Source organism: Podarcis raffonei, chromosome 16 (genome assembly GCF_027172205.1).
Source record: "Podarcis raffonei isolate rPodRaf1 chromosome 16, rPodRaf1.pri, whole genome shotgun sequence".
In the NCBI taxonomy this organism is placed as follows: domain Eukaryota; kingdom Metazoa; phylum Chordata; class Lepidosauria; order Squamata; family Lacertidae; genus Podarcis; species Podarcis raffonei.
The window spans coordinates 9159803-9176098 of record NC_070617.1 but is presented as its reverse complement, the minus strand read 5'-3'; the positions used below and the strand labels follow the sequence as shown (position 1 = coordinate 9176098).

The 16296-nt window shown below is 52.4% G+C and overlaps 1 protein-coding gene across 2 annotated transcripts in view; it reads right to left on the bottom strand.

Annotated features, from left to right (window-relative positions):
* Window positions 1-884: 884 nt before the first annotated feature.
* The window catches only part of ZBTB7B (zinc finger and BTB domain containing 7B), a 55333-nt gene continuing 39921 nt past the window's right edge, over window positions 885-16296 (bottom strand). For both annotated transcript variants that reach the window (XM_053370172.1, XM_053370173.1), the window contains exons 2-3: window positions 5355-6345; window positions 885-3391 (exon numbers count right to left, since the gene is read on the bottom strand). In XM_053370172.1, coding sequence (XP_053226147.1) covers window positions 2908-3391; window positions 5355-6345 — 1475 coding nt within the window. In that variant the 3' untranslated portion in view covers window positions 885-2907. The remainder of the gene's footprint in view (window positions 3392-5354; window positions 6346-16296) is intronic.

Here is a 16296-nt window from a genome sequence, read left to right as displayed (position 1 = left end):
TGCTGACCCCTGGGCCTACCAGCCTCCGAGGTGCTCCATCCCACTGTCAAAAAAGTTCTTCCTAAGATTTAGTCAGAATCTCGTTTCTTGCCATTCAAATCTACTGCTTAGCATCCTCTCCTCTGGATCCTGCGAACCCTGCGGCGTTTTGCTGGAGGTGCTACGTGGATATAATTATTACCCTCTCCCACACCCCCATGTGGAAGCCACAGCCAAAAAACATGGTCACCCCTCAGTAGAGGAAGGAGGAGTTTTGCTCGCAGCATATTTTCCCGTCTAGTGGAGGAATTTGTGTAAGACGTGTGTATACACACAAACACACAGTGGGGTTTTTTTCTGGGGGTACGTAGGGGTACGCATACGCCTAAACATTTTGTCCATTGTACTTTTGTCCATTTACTGTATTTATTTCCCCTGATTTGAACTATAAAATGGTGATTTACTTGAGTCAAAATGAGAGTACAGTGGTACCTCGGGTTAAGTACTTAATTCGTTCCGGAGGTCAGTTCTTAACCTGAAACTGTTCTTAACCTGAAGCACCACTTTAGCTAATGTGGCCTCCTGCTGCTGCCGCGCCGCCAGAGCACGATTTCTGTTCCTGATTCCTGAAGCAAAGTTCTTAACCTGAAGCACTATTTCAGGGTTAGCGGAGTCTGTAACCTGAAGCGAATGTAACCCGAAGCGTATGTAACCCGAGGTACCACTGTACCCCTAAACATTGTTTTTAAGAAAAAAACCACCACACGCACAATGTGTCAGCCGGTCTAGTGGCACCTCCTGGCACAGGTAATGTAAACCCTCGTGTCGCGCGCAAGCCACCTCGCTCCACCGTTTGTGGGAGAATTTTTGTCCATGAAGGCACAGACACCAACGCAAGCCCAAAATTTCCCCTGCTTTCCTTTTTTATTGTCAAGCAGCCTCAACGGACACCGGGAATACCAGCGCATTAATAATAATTAAAAAAAAAACAACACCAAATGAAATGGCGGGGAGGTGAACACCCCATCCGTCTTTTCCACATACCCGCCCCACAGCCATCCAGGAAAATATGCACATTTTTTGCTAGCGCTCCCAGAGAAAGGCAACGGGGAGGGTGGTATTTTCATTCATCTCCAGCTGTCCCCCCCCACCCCATCACCAAATCGCTGCTGCAGGAAGAGTCTAAGGGGAGGGGGGGTCTTCAAGACGGGGAAGACAGGGTGAGGTGTAGCTGAGGTATTGCAGGGTAAGGTGGAACAAGCGGGGGTGGGGGTGGGTTTGCACTTCAAGTAGCTAGAAATTCAAGTTTAAACATACAGGCACTTTTTAAAAAACAAAGTCAGGGAAGACATGGGGCTCTCACCAGAGACCTGCCCTCCCTCTATTCACCCGAGGAGAGGCCCCCCCAAAACACACCTGCGGGGAGGGTGGGGGGAATTGGGACAAGGTTTGGGGGGTGGAAGGGAAAGCAGAGTTTGGGGAGGGGGGAATAATATATTACATCATCTCTTAAATATAGATTAAACTCTGTGCTAATACTCTAGGGACGGACTTTTCCCTGCGCTCCCCAAACGCCGCCTCTCTCCAACCCAACCCACCGGCTGTTTTGCCCCCTCCAGAGAGGTGATGGGGGGCACAGAAATCTAAGGAATGTGCAAATGGGGGTGAGGGGCAACAAGTTAGACCTGACCCCTAACCACCATCGAGGAGTGTGCCAGTCCGAACCCTCCCCGCCCTCAAATCGCAGGCAAAAACCCTAGTGCAACGGTGGAGGAGGAAAATTAAAGTGGGGGTGTGTGTCAACACAACGGGGTCATTGCCTTTTTGTGCAAAAGTCCACCGGACACCCGTTGCTGTGGAATGAAACTTCTGTGGGGAGGGTTTTTATGGGGGGGTAACCCCAAGTTGATGGTCCGTCCCCCGCCAAGTGCTAAAACATATCTTCTTGCAAGGAGTTCCGGGTCTTGGTGTGGGAGAGCTATGGGAATGTGGGTCAGGAGACTCGTTTTGGGGGCATCTTCCTACTCCAAATGAACAAGCTGGGGACGACAACGACGGGTTGCTGCTGGGACCAGCCCACTGCACTGTGCAAGGACGCCACCAGGAAGCCTCGAGGGCCGAGCGGGGCTCTCTGTGCAAAAAAGGAGGTGAAGTCAATATAGGGTGCAGGCACCGCCCCGGGTGGTGTGGAAAAAAACACCCCCTGTTTTCCCTTTCCCACCATGCAAAGGTTGTGGGCCTCCCACTCACCCCCCCCTCTCAAAAAGCAGCTGCCTGTCTCAGGGCCCGGAATAATATAAAGATCTTCTTTTCTCTCTTCTGCCCCCTCAGAAATAAAATTCTCTGGAAAGCCAGAGGCAGGGATCAAACCCAGGAAACCTGGCACACTCCTCAAAAGCTCCTCAACCTGACACCCTCGCCTTAAGAAAAATAAATAAATCTAGTCATCCCCTCCTAGCCTCCCTAACATGGGGGTCAGAGCACCCCCCAAAAGTGCAGGGTCTGGGGGCCACCAACCACTCCCCCCTTCCCAAAGTTATATAATTCTCGTTTTCTTAGGGGGGAAAATCAGGATTCCCTCCCACGACCCCCCCAAATAGCACTACCCCTATTTAATTGCTTATTTCATTGATCCTGAGCATATGAACCCTCTCCCTTGCTTTTCTGCCCTCCCACCACCCCAACCCCACCCCAACCCCACCTGCTTTGGTTCATAACTGCCCCGTACCCCTTTGAGGGGTCGCTAAAGGCACCAAATCAGTGCTCCAGGGAGGGGCGGGTCATAGTGCATCTCGTCTCCGTTGCCGCGGCAACAGAAAGGGTGGGGAAATAGTGCATCTCGGCCTGGACCACGGCCTAGTCCCCAGAGTCGCCGTGGCAACGGCCAAAGCAAAGAAGCCTGAGGCCTAGTCTCGGGAAGGGGGGCCCCTACGCCGTTTCTGCCTCTGCCGCCGGCCCGTCGTCCGTCGCCATTCCCTCCTCGCGGCCTTCCTCCTCCTCGTCCTCGTCCTCCTCTTCTTTGATGTGAGGAGACAGGGCTTGCTGGGCGCGGGCCGGATCCCAGTAGCCGCGGGCGAGCGAGAGGCACTGCTCATCCGTCAGCCCGTTGGCCAAGTCGTGGTCGGCCAAGGGTGTCCCCGCGGCGGGCAAGGAGTTGGGCTCGGGATCGGGCCCACGGCGCCGGCGCCTGGTGCGCACCTCCAGGCAGTTCTGGCCCTTGAGGTGGCGCTGCAGGTGGTCGTCTTTGGCGAAGGCCTTGTGGCATAGGCAGCACTCGTAGGGACGGGCGCCCGTGTGCAGGTGCAGGTGGTTCTTCAGGTCGTAGCTGTGCAGAAAGCGGGCCGTGCAGTGGGGACACGAGTAGGGGCGCTCTCCCGTGTGCTTCCGCATGTGGATCTTGAGCTTGTCGTTCCTACAAGGGGGAAAGGGGGGGAGACAGGAGATTTGCGTCAGCAAGAGCTTAGGGAAACCTCTGCCCGTGGCCCAGCAGCATTTTCCTTGCTTGTGGGCAACCTCAATTTCAAACAAGAGGGTTGCTAGTCCTTATGAAACGGAGAGGAGCCCAGCAGACCACACAGAGTTAAGGCTGGGCGATATATTGTCCGAAACTGGTTTGAGGTACACATTGTGATACTGTTTCATAATTTTTGACCTGGCAATATATCAGACCCTATTTTCCAGGGACAGTCCCAGATTTACAAGAAGCCATCTTGGTTTCTGATTTGATTCCGGAACATCCTGCTTTTCCTTAGGAAGTCCCTATTTTCACTGGAGAAATGTTAAGAGGATATGGAGTTATCCAACCCCCAAGCCATCTAAAAGCAGACCTGTATAGTTTAAAAATGTTTAATGTTTTATTATGGTTTCATATATGTCGCCCAGAGTGGTTGGGGCATCATAGTCAGATGGGTGGGGTATAAATAGTAAGTAATAATAATAATAATAATAATAATAATACGTCCCTATTTTCATCAGAGATATGATATATTGCAAATCATGATTTGTGTGTCTGTGTGCTATGCAAAAATCGCAATGCCTTAGCATTGGCCTTGCTAGCAGGGGCTGGTGGCAAATGGGGTACAAAAAAGGCCCCCCCACCCGCAGTAATTGCTCAGTTAGATAAATGCAGAATGGCCTCTAGAGGGAGCTCTAGGAAAGGAGAAGCCTCTTTGAAGCTTGGCTATAGGCAGGCTCCCTTGAGTGCTACGGGTGGAACAGTCCTCACTGCCTGTCTCTTCGCTGCTGACAGTTCTAGGAGAGGGAGCACCACTTTGTGCAGGATTAAAAGGTACTGTTTATTTTAAACTTCTTTCCCCCCTTCTGCACAGCTCGGGGGGGGGGGACCGGGACCAAGGAAGACATCTGGGTCGTGGGTTTGAGCCCCATGTTGTGCAAAATCGTTCCAGCACTGTAGGGAATTGGACCAGATATCCCTCGTGGCCCCTTCCAACTCTACAGATTCTATAATTCTAATAAAACCAAGCCAGCATGGCTTAAAAAAACACTGGGCTGGATTCAGTAGAAGCCTGAGTCACTTAAGCCCACCAATTTCAATGGGTCTTCTCAGAGGGTGACCAATGGCCCATTTACAAACAAAAAGGAAGGAAGCTGGGGCCAGCTTTTCAGCAGAAATGGGAGTGATAAGGTTTTGCCTAGGCCCCATCATCTGCACTAGCCATTTAAAGCACTATGATACCACTTTAAACAGCTGTGGCTTCCCCCAAAGAACCATGGGAAGTGTAGTTTGCTGGGAGGGCTGAGAGTTCTTAGAATCATAGAACTGCAGAGTTGGAAGGCACCACGAAGGTCGCATCTAGTCCAACCCCCCAAAATGCAGGAGTCTTTTGCCCAACGTGAGATTAAGAGTCTCATGCTATACCAACAGAGCTGTTAGGAGACACACACCCGTTCCTCCCCCTGAGTGCTTTAACAACCAATCCCCTTTTCCCAGGAAATTTGGGGTGTCTGGATGGAGAGACGCAGGTTGTGCGCATATTAAAAACCCCCTCAGATGTAGCCTCCCGAACAAAGATCCAGAGTCGCATCCATTAACTCCACCCGCTCAGTGCCTCTCGCTGTATCTACCCCTGGGCATGCCAGCCCCCAGAAGGTTCCCTGCAAAGCAATGGGGCCTTCGGACAAAAGAGCCCCCTTCCCCTCTGATCTAGAACCTTTTCCCCCTCCTTTGCAAGGAGCTGTGTTTTCAACAACACGGCCAACAGCAAAAGAAGGAAGTTGTGGTATTTTCACCCCCCCCTACACTCCCATGTGGTACAGTCTGTTCTCTCGCACCTGCCTCGTCCTGCTGCTGGCATCAAGCCAGGCCGCAGTGGGCAGAGCGAGCCAGTTTCGAAAGAAAGGGGGGAAAGGCTCACCGCGTGAAGCGGACCCCGCAGACCTCGCAGGCGAAGGGCTTCTCCCCGGTGTGGGTGCGCATGTGGCGAGGCAGCTTGCCTGCGCCGTGGATGACCTTGTGGCAGACGGGGCACTCCTGGGGCATCTGCGAGCGCCGCTTGCGCACCAGCTTGTCTGGGGGGTCCAGGCCCAGGGACGGCCCTTCCGGGTTGAGGGCCCGCATGTAGGACATGATGTCGTGTTCGGTGGGCTCTTCGTCTGAGCCCAGGTCTTCCGGCGAGAGGCCGGGTGCGTACGGGTATGGGAAGGCGCGAGAGGGCGCCAGCACCTCGTCCTCGTGGGGGTGTGCGAGGACTGGTGCTGGAGAGGCCTGACTGGGGGGGCTCGGCCGCTCCTGCGTCCCCGTCGATGTGGGGGAAGGCGAGGGCGACAGCTCGGCGAGGTGGTTGTTGAGGCGGGAGCCCTTGGCCTGCAGGAATTTGCGGATCTTCTTGCTGCGGCGGGGGGCCGGGTAGACGGGCGGCTCGGGCAGGTCGCCCTCGGCGTTGGGAAGGGTGGCAAAGGCCTCCAGGTAGCGGTGGGCGCGCTCGCGGGCGGCGTCATCGGGGACGGGCGCTTCCAAGCCGTTTCCCTGCAGGATCTCGACGCAGGCCTTGATGACGCAGGGGATCTCAAGGAGGCGGGCAGCTCGCAGCACCTCTGCCAGGCTGCCCGTGCTGATGGTCAGGGTGGCAGTGTAGGCAAAGTCCAGCAGGGCGCCCAGCGCCTCGGCCCCCACGAAATCCAGCTCGCAGACACCCATGCCGGGCCCTGCGAAGAGCCGCCGGAAGTAGCGGCTGGAGGCTGCCAGCACGGCCCGGTGGGTCCGGTACTCCGATCCCTGGGCCCGCAAGGTCACGTCGCAGAGAACCCCCCTCCGGCGCTGCTCGTTGAGGCTGCCCAGCAGGTCGCTGCTGTGTTCTGGGAAAGGGATCCCAATCAAGTCGTCTTCAGGGCTTCCCATTGCCTCACCTGCAAGAACAGGGGGGAAAGAGCAGGGATGTTAGCACCAGCCAATACAGGCAGCATTTAGGTTTTGTATTTAAAAGCCATTCAAAGCAAGGTGTTTGGGGACGGACAATCATTTATTTTGAGAAGTTTTGATCAATTAATCCCTCAAGTTGCAATCAATTCCTTAAACTCGCAATCATTTACTAAGGCTAACAGAGGGTTGCGTTAGTCCTGTTTATATGCTGCTCTGCTCCATCCCATATTTCCCTTGTTAATTTCGGAAGGTTTATTCTAATAGCCCTTAGCAGATCTTTCTTTGCGTCCTCAGCCTCGCTGATTTCCCTTTGTGCAGTTAGTGGCATTGGGCTTGGTTAAACAGGGTCTGGAGTGTGTGCTAATTTGAAGAAAATCTGAAACTGGGTCTGTTGAGGTGTTTATGTGGCAATGTCGCAGGTTCCTCATTAAATCACTCGCCAAGATCCTATGTATTTCGTCATTCAATATCAGAGACCATTTCACTCTTGATCTGCCTGAAAATTCACCAACTGCACATGTTGTCTCTGCAGGAAGCTGACAATCCAGGAAAGGAGCTAAAGAAACTAAAAGCGGGAAATGATCGCTTTCAGTTCTTACCATTTATACATTTCTTGCATTTAAACCCCACCATTCCCCCCCCCAGGTGGTGTACATGGTTCTCCTCCTCAAAGTGATCCCCAATATAACCCAGTGAGATAGGTTAGGCTGAACAGCAGTGGCTGGGCCTAGGTCACCCACAATGAGCTTTGTGGCCAAGAGGGAGGGCCACGACAGCTGCACCTCCAAGATGGAGGCGAGGTTTGAAGAAAGGCCTTCTTAGTGCAGGACTCACCTTTCCCGCCTGCCTCCCCTCCAAGCCTAAATCAAAAAGGGGTTGTGTTTTGCTCGCTTTCCTCTTCCCTCCCCATGCCTTTTCCTTGTGTGCCATGTCTTTCAGAGTGCAAGCATTGCAGTTGTCGTTTTCTTAGCTGATCTTATGTAAGCTGCTCTTAGAACCTTTATCATGGAATAGCAGAAGGAATCTCCAGGGTCATCTAAACCAACCCCCTGCAATGCAGGAATTTTTTGGCCCGACACGGGACTCGAACCCACCACCCTAAGATTAAGAGTCTTACGTTCTCTACTGAATGGGGGAGGAGAGAGAAGACAACGTAGAAGCTTAAATTAAATAAAGCAATAAAACCCAGGCCTCCTTCAGGGAAGATGGCAGACGTACGTGAAGAAACTCAGAAAAGAACAGACACACATGAAAAGGAAGTGTGCAGGCTCCGAGAGAGCACGGCACTGACTTCTTCTCAGAGCGGGAGGAAGTCCCTCGCCCCCAGACGGTGCAAAGGAGATCAGGGGCCTGATAGAGACAGGGTTAGAGGCAGATTCCTAGGAAAGATAGGGCCGCTCCCTCCTGCCGCCCACGACCCATGGCATTTGAGAGCCTCAAACCCTCCACTCTCGGGGCGCCCGAAGAGAGAGAGAGAAGACCCAGAGCGAAAGCTGCAGGGGGAAGGAGGGGGAGAGGTCCCAGGCGGCCCTTAAGGCCTCTCAGTCTGGCCCCCGGAACTCTCTCCCTAGGCCACGCCCCTCACGGACCCTGCCTTCACACCCTTGCTGGCTGGGATGCAACCTTGGACTCCCATCATGCCTCGGGCTGGCCTGGATTTAGGCAAGAGAGAGAGAGAGGAATGTGGCCCATACCCTCCAGAAATCTGAAGGCAAAATCCAGGACACCATCTCCCAGACATACTATCTTCCCGTTTTTTGACCTGGAAACTACAACTAATCCAGAATGTGGCAGCTAGACTGGTGACCGGGAACGGCCGTCGAGACCATATAACACCGGTCCTGAAAGACCTACATTGGCTCCCAGTACGTTTCCGAGCACAATTCAAAGTGTTGGTGCTGACCTTTCAAGCCCTAAACAGCCTCGGTCCAGTATACCTGAAGGAGCGTCTCCACCCCCATCGTTCTGCCCGGACACTGAGGTCCAGGGCCGAGGGCCTTCAGGCGGTTCCCTCGCTGCGAGAAGCCAAGTTACAGGGAACCAGGCAGAGGGCCTTCTAGGTAGTGGCACCTGCCCTGTGGAATGCCCTCCCACCAGATGTCAAAGAGAAAAACAACTACCAGACTTTTAGAAGACATCTGAAGGCAGCCCTGTTTAGGGAAGCTTTTGATGTTTAATAGGTTATTGTGTTTTAGTGTTTTGTTGGAAGCCGCCCAGAGTGGCTGGGGAAACCCAGCCACATGGGTAGGGTATAAATAATAAATTATTTTTATTTTTATTTATCGAGAGAGCATGGCCGTCATTTTGGTTGCCGTGCCCTCGCACAATTTTGTGCCGCGCTGTCCCTCCACAAAATAGCGCTTTTTCTCCAGGCAAATCACGTCTGTTGCTCCACCCAGTTTTGCCTCTGGCCCCGCCCACCGCTGGCATGTGCCCCCCCGAAGGGAATGTGGCTCTTAGCATAGCCTCTTCAGCCAAGCCATTCCCTAGACCGGCTTGTTGGCCTCCAGAGGTTGTGAATGACAGCTGCCAACCTCTGGAGGGCATTTGCTGCCCTAGATGTTCCTAACAAGGCTGCGTGGCGCTTCCCAGGTAGAAATTCTGATTGCATGTTGTATGTGCTTAGGAACACTGCCGTTTCTATGCGCCAGAGTACAGATCAGGGGTAGGCCATGCTGGAATCATTTCATATGGGATCCCTGATAGGTTGGGACATGGTTCAGGACAGGAGAGGGGGGCCTGTGGCCCTCCAGAAGTTGCTGGACTACAACTCCCATCATTCCCTGAATCTGTGGCCATGCTGACTGGGGGCTGACAGGAGTCTAGAAACGTCCAGTAGAACTATAAAGATCCTTAGTGCTGTAGGTGAGGTCCCAGGTGCAGTTCCCCAGGAAAGGGGGAACATTTCGATCCAGTTCACATTTTAAGGCAGTGGCACTGTGGGTTAAACCACAGAGCCTAGGACTTGCCAATCAGAAGGTCGGCGGTTCGAATCCCTGCGACGGGGTGAGCTCCCATTGCTCCTGCCAACCTAGCAGTTCAAAAGCACCTCAAAGTGCAAGTAGATAAAGAGGTACCGCTCCAGCGGGAAGGCAAACGGCGTTTCCGTGCACTGCTCTGGTTCGCCAGAAGCGGCTTAGTCATGCTGGCCACATGACCCGGAAGCTGTACGCCGGCTCCCTCGGCCAGTAAAGTGAGATGAGCGCCGCAACCCCAGAGTCAGCCACGACTGGACCTAATGGTCAGGGGTCCCTTTACCTTTACCTAATTTTTGCAATTTCCAAAATGATGCGAGAACTGAAACACAGGCCGCCTTCGAAATTTGCACTCCTCTGAATTTTATGATGCAGTTTCTCCAGCATATTCTAGGGCACACCCTTCTTCAGCTTTGGCTCCTCCCCAACTGACGTTGGACTACAACTCCCATTGTCCCCAGCCAGCTCAGGCAGTGGTCGAGGATGATGGGAGTTGTAGTCCAACAACTTCTGGGGTATGGGAAAGGATGATGGTGCAAACGCCGTTGAGGGTAAATTGTACTTTTAGTGCATGTATTCGTGGAAACACCCTACCCAAGCATGCATTATATTAGGGGGAAACTCTCCTCTCTGTGCCTCTCTGGCAAACTGCGTACGAAAAATGGGTACAGTAGGAAAAATTCACACTGAACGAATTTTCATTTTTTGAAATGAAACCAATGAAAAGAACCAATGAAAAGAAGTCAGTTTTTAAGAGAGAGCCAGTGGTGGCAAGAGTGTCAGACTAGGACCTGGGTTCGAATCCCGACTTGGCCACGAAGCTCACTGGGTGATCTTTAGAGCCAGTCACTGCTTCGCAGTCTAACCCGCCTTGCAAGGTTGTTGTGGGAAGGGGGGAGCAACGTATGCTACCTTAGGCTGCTTGGATAAAAACGTGCTATACAAATGAGAGTAAAATACCGTATTTTTTGCACCATAACACTCACTTTTTTCCTCCTAGAAAGTAAGGGGAAATGTCTGTGCGTGTTATGGAGGAAATGCCTACGGGTGGCATGCCTACGGATTTTCCTCCTCTAAAAACTACGTGCGTGTTATGGTCGGGTGCGTGTTATAGAGCGAAAAATACGGTAATCCTATCTGCCGTCCTCCAAACTCCCTCCATCACCCTCTAATAATGTTCCCCCTGCTGCATTCTGTTCTCCCACCCACCTTTCGCCCAGATAACCTGGGTGCCAGCTGGGCAAAGATGGAGGGGTATGGGGGGGGGAGAGAGAGCGAGAGAGACTCGTCGTGGTGCCTCGCCTTGTTCTCGGAAGTCGGAACGGGGCTGCCTTGTGGCCGCTCCCTGCCCGCTTTGGGTGCCAGCCAGCTGGGCTGTGTGTTTGCCTTCGACGGGGCAGGGGTGGGTGGGAAGGGGACGGGCTCCAAGCAGGGGCAGCCGCTCCCCTCTCTGCCAAGCAGGCTCAACCGGCCGGGCAAGGGGATGGGCAGGCGGGCAGGCTGGCTCTGCGGGGAGGAGGAGGAGAGCGGCGGTGGGAAGGCTTGGAGGGTGGGGGACGGACGGATGGGGACCTGCCAGGCAGGCGTGGTTTTTCTTCCTGGAGGAGCACTCTGACCCAGCAGCTGGGCGCGGTCTGCGTCATGGCAACGCCCAGGGGGATGCCAGCTCAGCCAGAACTTTGCCAGCCCCTGCCTGGCATGGAGGAGCGAGGGGGGAGAGAGAGAAAGAGAGAACGAACGAAAGAAAGAGAAAGAGAGAGAGGCTGGCTTTGATTGCCTTCCCTCAGGGAGGGGCGCAATGGGGCAAAATGCCCAGGACAGGCCTTGCTCGGTCTCTCCGCGGTCTCTCCAAGTCCCAGCTAGCAGCCGCCCTGGCCCTCCCAGCGCCCCACTCCTTTCCCACACTGCACACCCGGCCCTCTCCCCGCCCCCCAGTCCAAACCTCGTGCTCCCATTCCTCGTGCCTAAGCGCCACTGCCTTTGCCCCCTTCCCCGCAGGATGTCACGATGTCAGGCAGACATTGACGCGATCTTCCCTGCACAGTGAATATTACGTGTGTGTGTGTGAGAGAGAGAGAAAGAGCCTTTCCTGTTGAATTTCTGCCTGATCGCTCTAAAGGGCAGCAGAAGCTGAGCAGTCACAGGTCACCTGCTGCACGCAGTGTCTGTGTGGCACTTCACCTGACAAGTTTCTGCCTGGCTGCTGTGAAAGAGGGCAGAAATTGAGCAGCAGGGATCAGGTGAGAGCTATGTTTTTCCTGTTGGATTTCTGCCTGGCTGCTGTGCCGGAAAACAAACCGAGCAGCTGCATGGCCCTTCCCACTGCAGAGAAAGGTGACCAAACAGCACTTTGCCTGTGGAATTTCTGCCCGGCTGCTGCTGCGAAACAGCAGGGGGAACAAAACAAGGCAGCAAGCCTCTGCTGAGAACACAGAAACCTCCGCTCTCGATTTCCCTCCCCTCCCAGGGCTGGGAATAGAACCCAGGAGTCCTGAGATTACCCACGAGGCCTTCTCCACCTGCCCCTGCGGGCACAGGTGGGAGGCAGAGGGACGGGCTGAGCTGCAATTAAGCCATCATGCCCCTCTGGGTTGACAAACCCTGACAAACGCCAATCAGATTAGGAGGGATTAGCAGGAGGAGCAATCGGCTGGGATTAGAGGTGGTGGTTGTGGCACAGGCGAAAGCCATCAGGGTTCGGAAGGGAGCTGAGGGGAGACTGGCAGGGTCCAGACGCAATCAGCTATAAGGGCTTTGCAGGCAGAGGGCTCTAAAAACTGCACATCGGGCAGAAATTCAACTGGTGCAGCCATTTCTGGGAAAGCTTCACCTGGTGCACTGCTGCCTGCTAGGCGGTTTATTGAAAGCATGGAGCTTTTAGCAGGAAAGGCAGAAGGAGGGCATAACTCTGTATCTGCGGCAGAGCCAGCGCAAAGTCAAATCCTCTGTTCACCACCCCCAAAGTGTGACATTGGGTTGGCTCCCCTCACTCTGCCTAACCTACCTCTCAGGGTTCTTGCAAAGACTGCCAGAGGGGGTAACCCTGCTGCTGAGCCCCTTGAGAGAACAAAAACAAGAAAGCATCAGAAATGAGTGGTAGCATTTGGGACTTTTTAGTTTAACTGCAGCGGAATTAATCTATGGAACTCCCTGCCACAGGAGGCAGAGATGGCCACCAAATTGGATGGCTTTAAAAGAGGATTAGACAAATTCATGGGGGGGGGGCTATTGCTGGCTTCTAGAGGGCAACAGGTTCCTCACACCGGTACGTAAATAAATGCATGTTCAGTACCCAGGATCCCCTCTACACGTATTGTATAGTCAGGGTGAGCACAACCCACTTTTATCGCCTGCACATCCATACATGCTACGGAGAGTGCCTTTGAGCATGTCAAGAGCGTCACCATGCTGCAGAAACCACAGGCAACATGCCCAGTGTGGTTTGAGATAAGAAAACGGGGCAGCTTCGAGGTGCAACACTGGGGGTCCCCAAAGTTTTGAGGGGAAGGGACATATAGAGAAGTGGGAGGAACTGCAAAACACCCATTTGAAAGGAACACCCCCTGAGCAAAAGTCAAAATGCCCACGCCCAGCCCAAAACAAATAGAAAGCAGGCACACCTATACAATCCCCAACCAGTCAGTGTAGACAACGGCAAGGTATAAGTCTATGTTCCCCTATGTTGCCAAGGAAGAATCATTTCCATGATACCATGAATGCCATAGGCTGAATGACCTACTAAGCTGCATCATCTATGACCCAAACTCACCATCTGCTTAATATTTCACAGAGAAAAAAACATGGGGACAATTGTGCAACACCCTGATTCTCCCATTATTATATTTTGCCCCATGTCCCCTTCACACTGTTCCCATAATGTGGTTCGGTGAGCAGTGCATCTCCAATTCAACCCCCATCATCTCCCAGGAGAGCTGTTCCCATAGATCAGGGCTCAGAAACCTTTTTCATCTGTGGGCCGGTCCACCGTCCCTCAGACCATGTGGGGGGCCAGACTATATTTTGGGGGGGGGGGATTGAACGAATTCCTATGCCCCACCAATAACCCAGAGATGCATTTTAAATAAAAGCACACATTCTACTCATGTAAAAACACACTGATTCCCGGACCGTCCGTGGGCCGGATTTAGAAGGCGATTGGGCCGCATCCGGCCCCCGGCCCTTAGGTTGCCTACCCCTGCCATAGATTATCATGAGGACTAGAATTTTAGGTGTTTCAGCGAATGCCAGAGCTCCTGGGAGGTGGGATTGATTCTTAAAGCACTCTGGGAACTGTAGTTCTGGGAGGAGAAGGGGGGGCGCAGTCCACCTAACAGCACCCATAACAAACTACAGCTCCCAGGATGCTTTGGGGGAAGCCATGACTGTTTAAGGTGGCGTCATAGTTCTTTTAACTTATGGTGTGACTGTGGCCTCACTGGACAACAGATGCAGCTTCTGTAGCAACGCTGAGGCGGAGTCTATTTTGCATGTCCTTCTCTATTATAGTTTTTATGAAGAGGTGAGGAAAGGTTTAATATATCCCATAATACAGTCCCTCCCTGGTCCCTCTTCTGAGCTGCAGCGTTCCTATGTCAACCACTGATCAGGAGGCAAAGTTTTTGGGCACAGCTATCCTTAATAGACTCCTTAGGATTGCCTGAAAATATTGCCTGAGTGTCTAGTATTTTAATTCTGATTTTCAGTTGCATTTATGTGCATTCAGTTGTTATAAAATGTTGACTGCTGATAAAGTAAACTTCACTTTCAATATTTCTGTTCGGCGAATTTGGCACCCCAAAATCTTCATCCAGGTGTTCTGGACAATATCTCCCATCAATGTCAACGGTCAAGGATGATGGGAGTTGTAGCCCATCTGCACCTGGAGGATGCGAGGTTTAGGAAATGCTGCTCAGGAAGTGCATTTGTGCCTTAAGAGGCAGTGTTGTGTAGTGGTTAGAGAGCTAGAAGATCCGGGTTCGAATCCCCACTCGGCCACTAAGCTAACTGGCTGACCTTGGGCCAGTCAATGCCCTCTCTCAGCCTAGTCTACCTTACAGGGTTGGTGGATAACAGAAAGGGCAGGGTGTAGAATAATGTACGTAGAGCCCCTTGAAAGGTTAGGGCAGGGTACACATTTAACAACCCAAATAATGTACAGTGGTGCCTCGCAAGACGAATGCCTCGCAAGACGAAAAACGCGCAAGACGAAAGGGTTTTTCGGTTTTTGCGTCGCTTCGCAAGATGATTTTCCCTATGGGCTTGCTTCGCAAGACGAAAACGTCTTGCGAGTTTGTTCACTTTTTTCCTAAAGCCGCTTGAAGAGGCGCAGTTGCGACGGACCGTGCTTCGCAAGACGAAAAACATCGCAAGACGAAAAGACTCGCGGAACGAATTAATTTCGTCTTGCGAGGCACCACTGTAAATAAAAATTGCCCAAACGCAGGAATATCCAGCTCAGTTCCAAATAGCCTGGTTGACAGAGGTTTGGGGTAATTTATTCCGGTTTAACTGAGCATTTGATGCAAGATTTAAAGATAAATCAGAACTGCAGTGTATTTATTTTTAAAATAACATGCCGTTTTGCAGCTCACTGGCAGAGAAAAATTTGAAATGGAAACTAGAGAATGTGGAGATGTTGTGTTCAGATGTTTTTGCCCAAGTTGTTCTGGATTCACTGCTAATAATATTAGTAGTAGTAGTAGTCCAGATTGGAAGGCTGTGGAATATGAGGAATCGAGAACTAGGCTTTCAAAGATGAAGGTACAAGGCATTATCCAAAAGGTGTAAAAACCAGAGGAATAAAGCTTGTCTCAGAAACAATCTTAAAATGATGGTCCAGGTTAGTCATCACAGCCACTCAGAGCACTGCGATTCCATTTCACAGGTGGGGAAAACTGAGTCTGAATAAGTCCACTTATTCCTTGGGTGAGCAGGCATTCAGATTAGGCTCTCGTCATCCAAAATGAGAATTCTTACCATCACACATTCTTATATTTGTTTGCCTTGTTTTAAATGAGAGTCCTTGGGCCCCAAACCTGCAATGCCAGCAAGACGTCGGTGCCAAGAGAAAGGCACTCTGTGCATGCTCGCTGGCATTCTAGCCTTACACATCCATCCCAAAGAGGGAGATGATCCTGAACTAATCTAAACGGCGGGGCGTCATGCCGCCTTACCCCACAATAAACTCCAGCTACCTGCTGTGCTCGAATCATTTCCCCACCTATGGCAGAGAGTCTACACACCAAGATCTGATACAGCAGCCATTTGGCTCAGACTGGGGCGATGAAGCAATCTTGCCCTGAGCCTGGTCTCACCTGTGAGCTTGCGACTGCACCCTTTTGTAATGCAGGATGGAGGTGTATTGCGAGGAGCCCTGGGGGGGTGGGAAGCGCCCCAGCTCAGTGGGAGAGCACCTGCTTTGCATGCAGAAGGTCCCGGGTTCAAGTCCCTGCATTTCCAGGTGGGGCGGGGAATGTCCCCTACCTGAAATCCGGGAGAGCCCCTGCCAGCCCGTGTCGACAGTCCTGAGCTAGATGGGGCAGCGGTCTAGACGAAGGCAGCTTCCTGTGTTCCTATTCAAATCTATCTTCTAGAATCATGAGGACCAGAACCTTAGCTTATTTCTAGGGGAAAGGCCATGACTCAGTGGTAGAAGAAAGCCCTACATTCATTCCTCAGCTGTTCAAGGAGGCCTGGGAATCTCCTATCTGATACCCTGGACCAGGCATAGGCAAACTCGGCCTTCCAGATGTTTTGGGACTACAACTCCCATCATCCCTGACCACTGGTCCTGTTAGCTAGGTATGATGGGAGCTGTAGTCCCAAAACATCTGGAGGGCCAAGTTTGCCTATGCCTGCCTTGGACAGTTGCTGCAAGTCCGTGTGGACAATCACTGAATCACAGAGCGGGGTCATTTAGTCCAAAGTTCTAAAATGCAGGGATTTTTTTGTCCAACGTGGGGC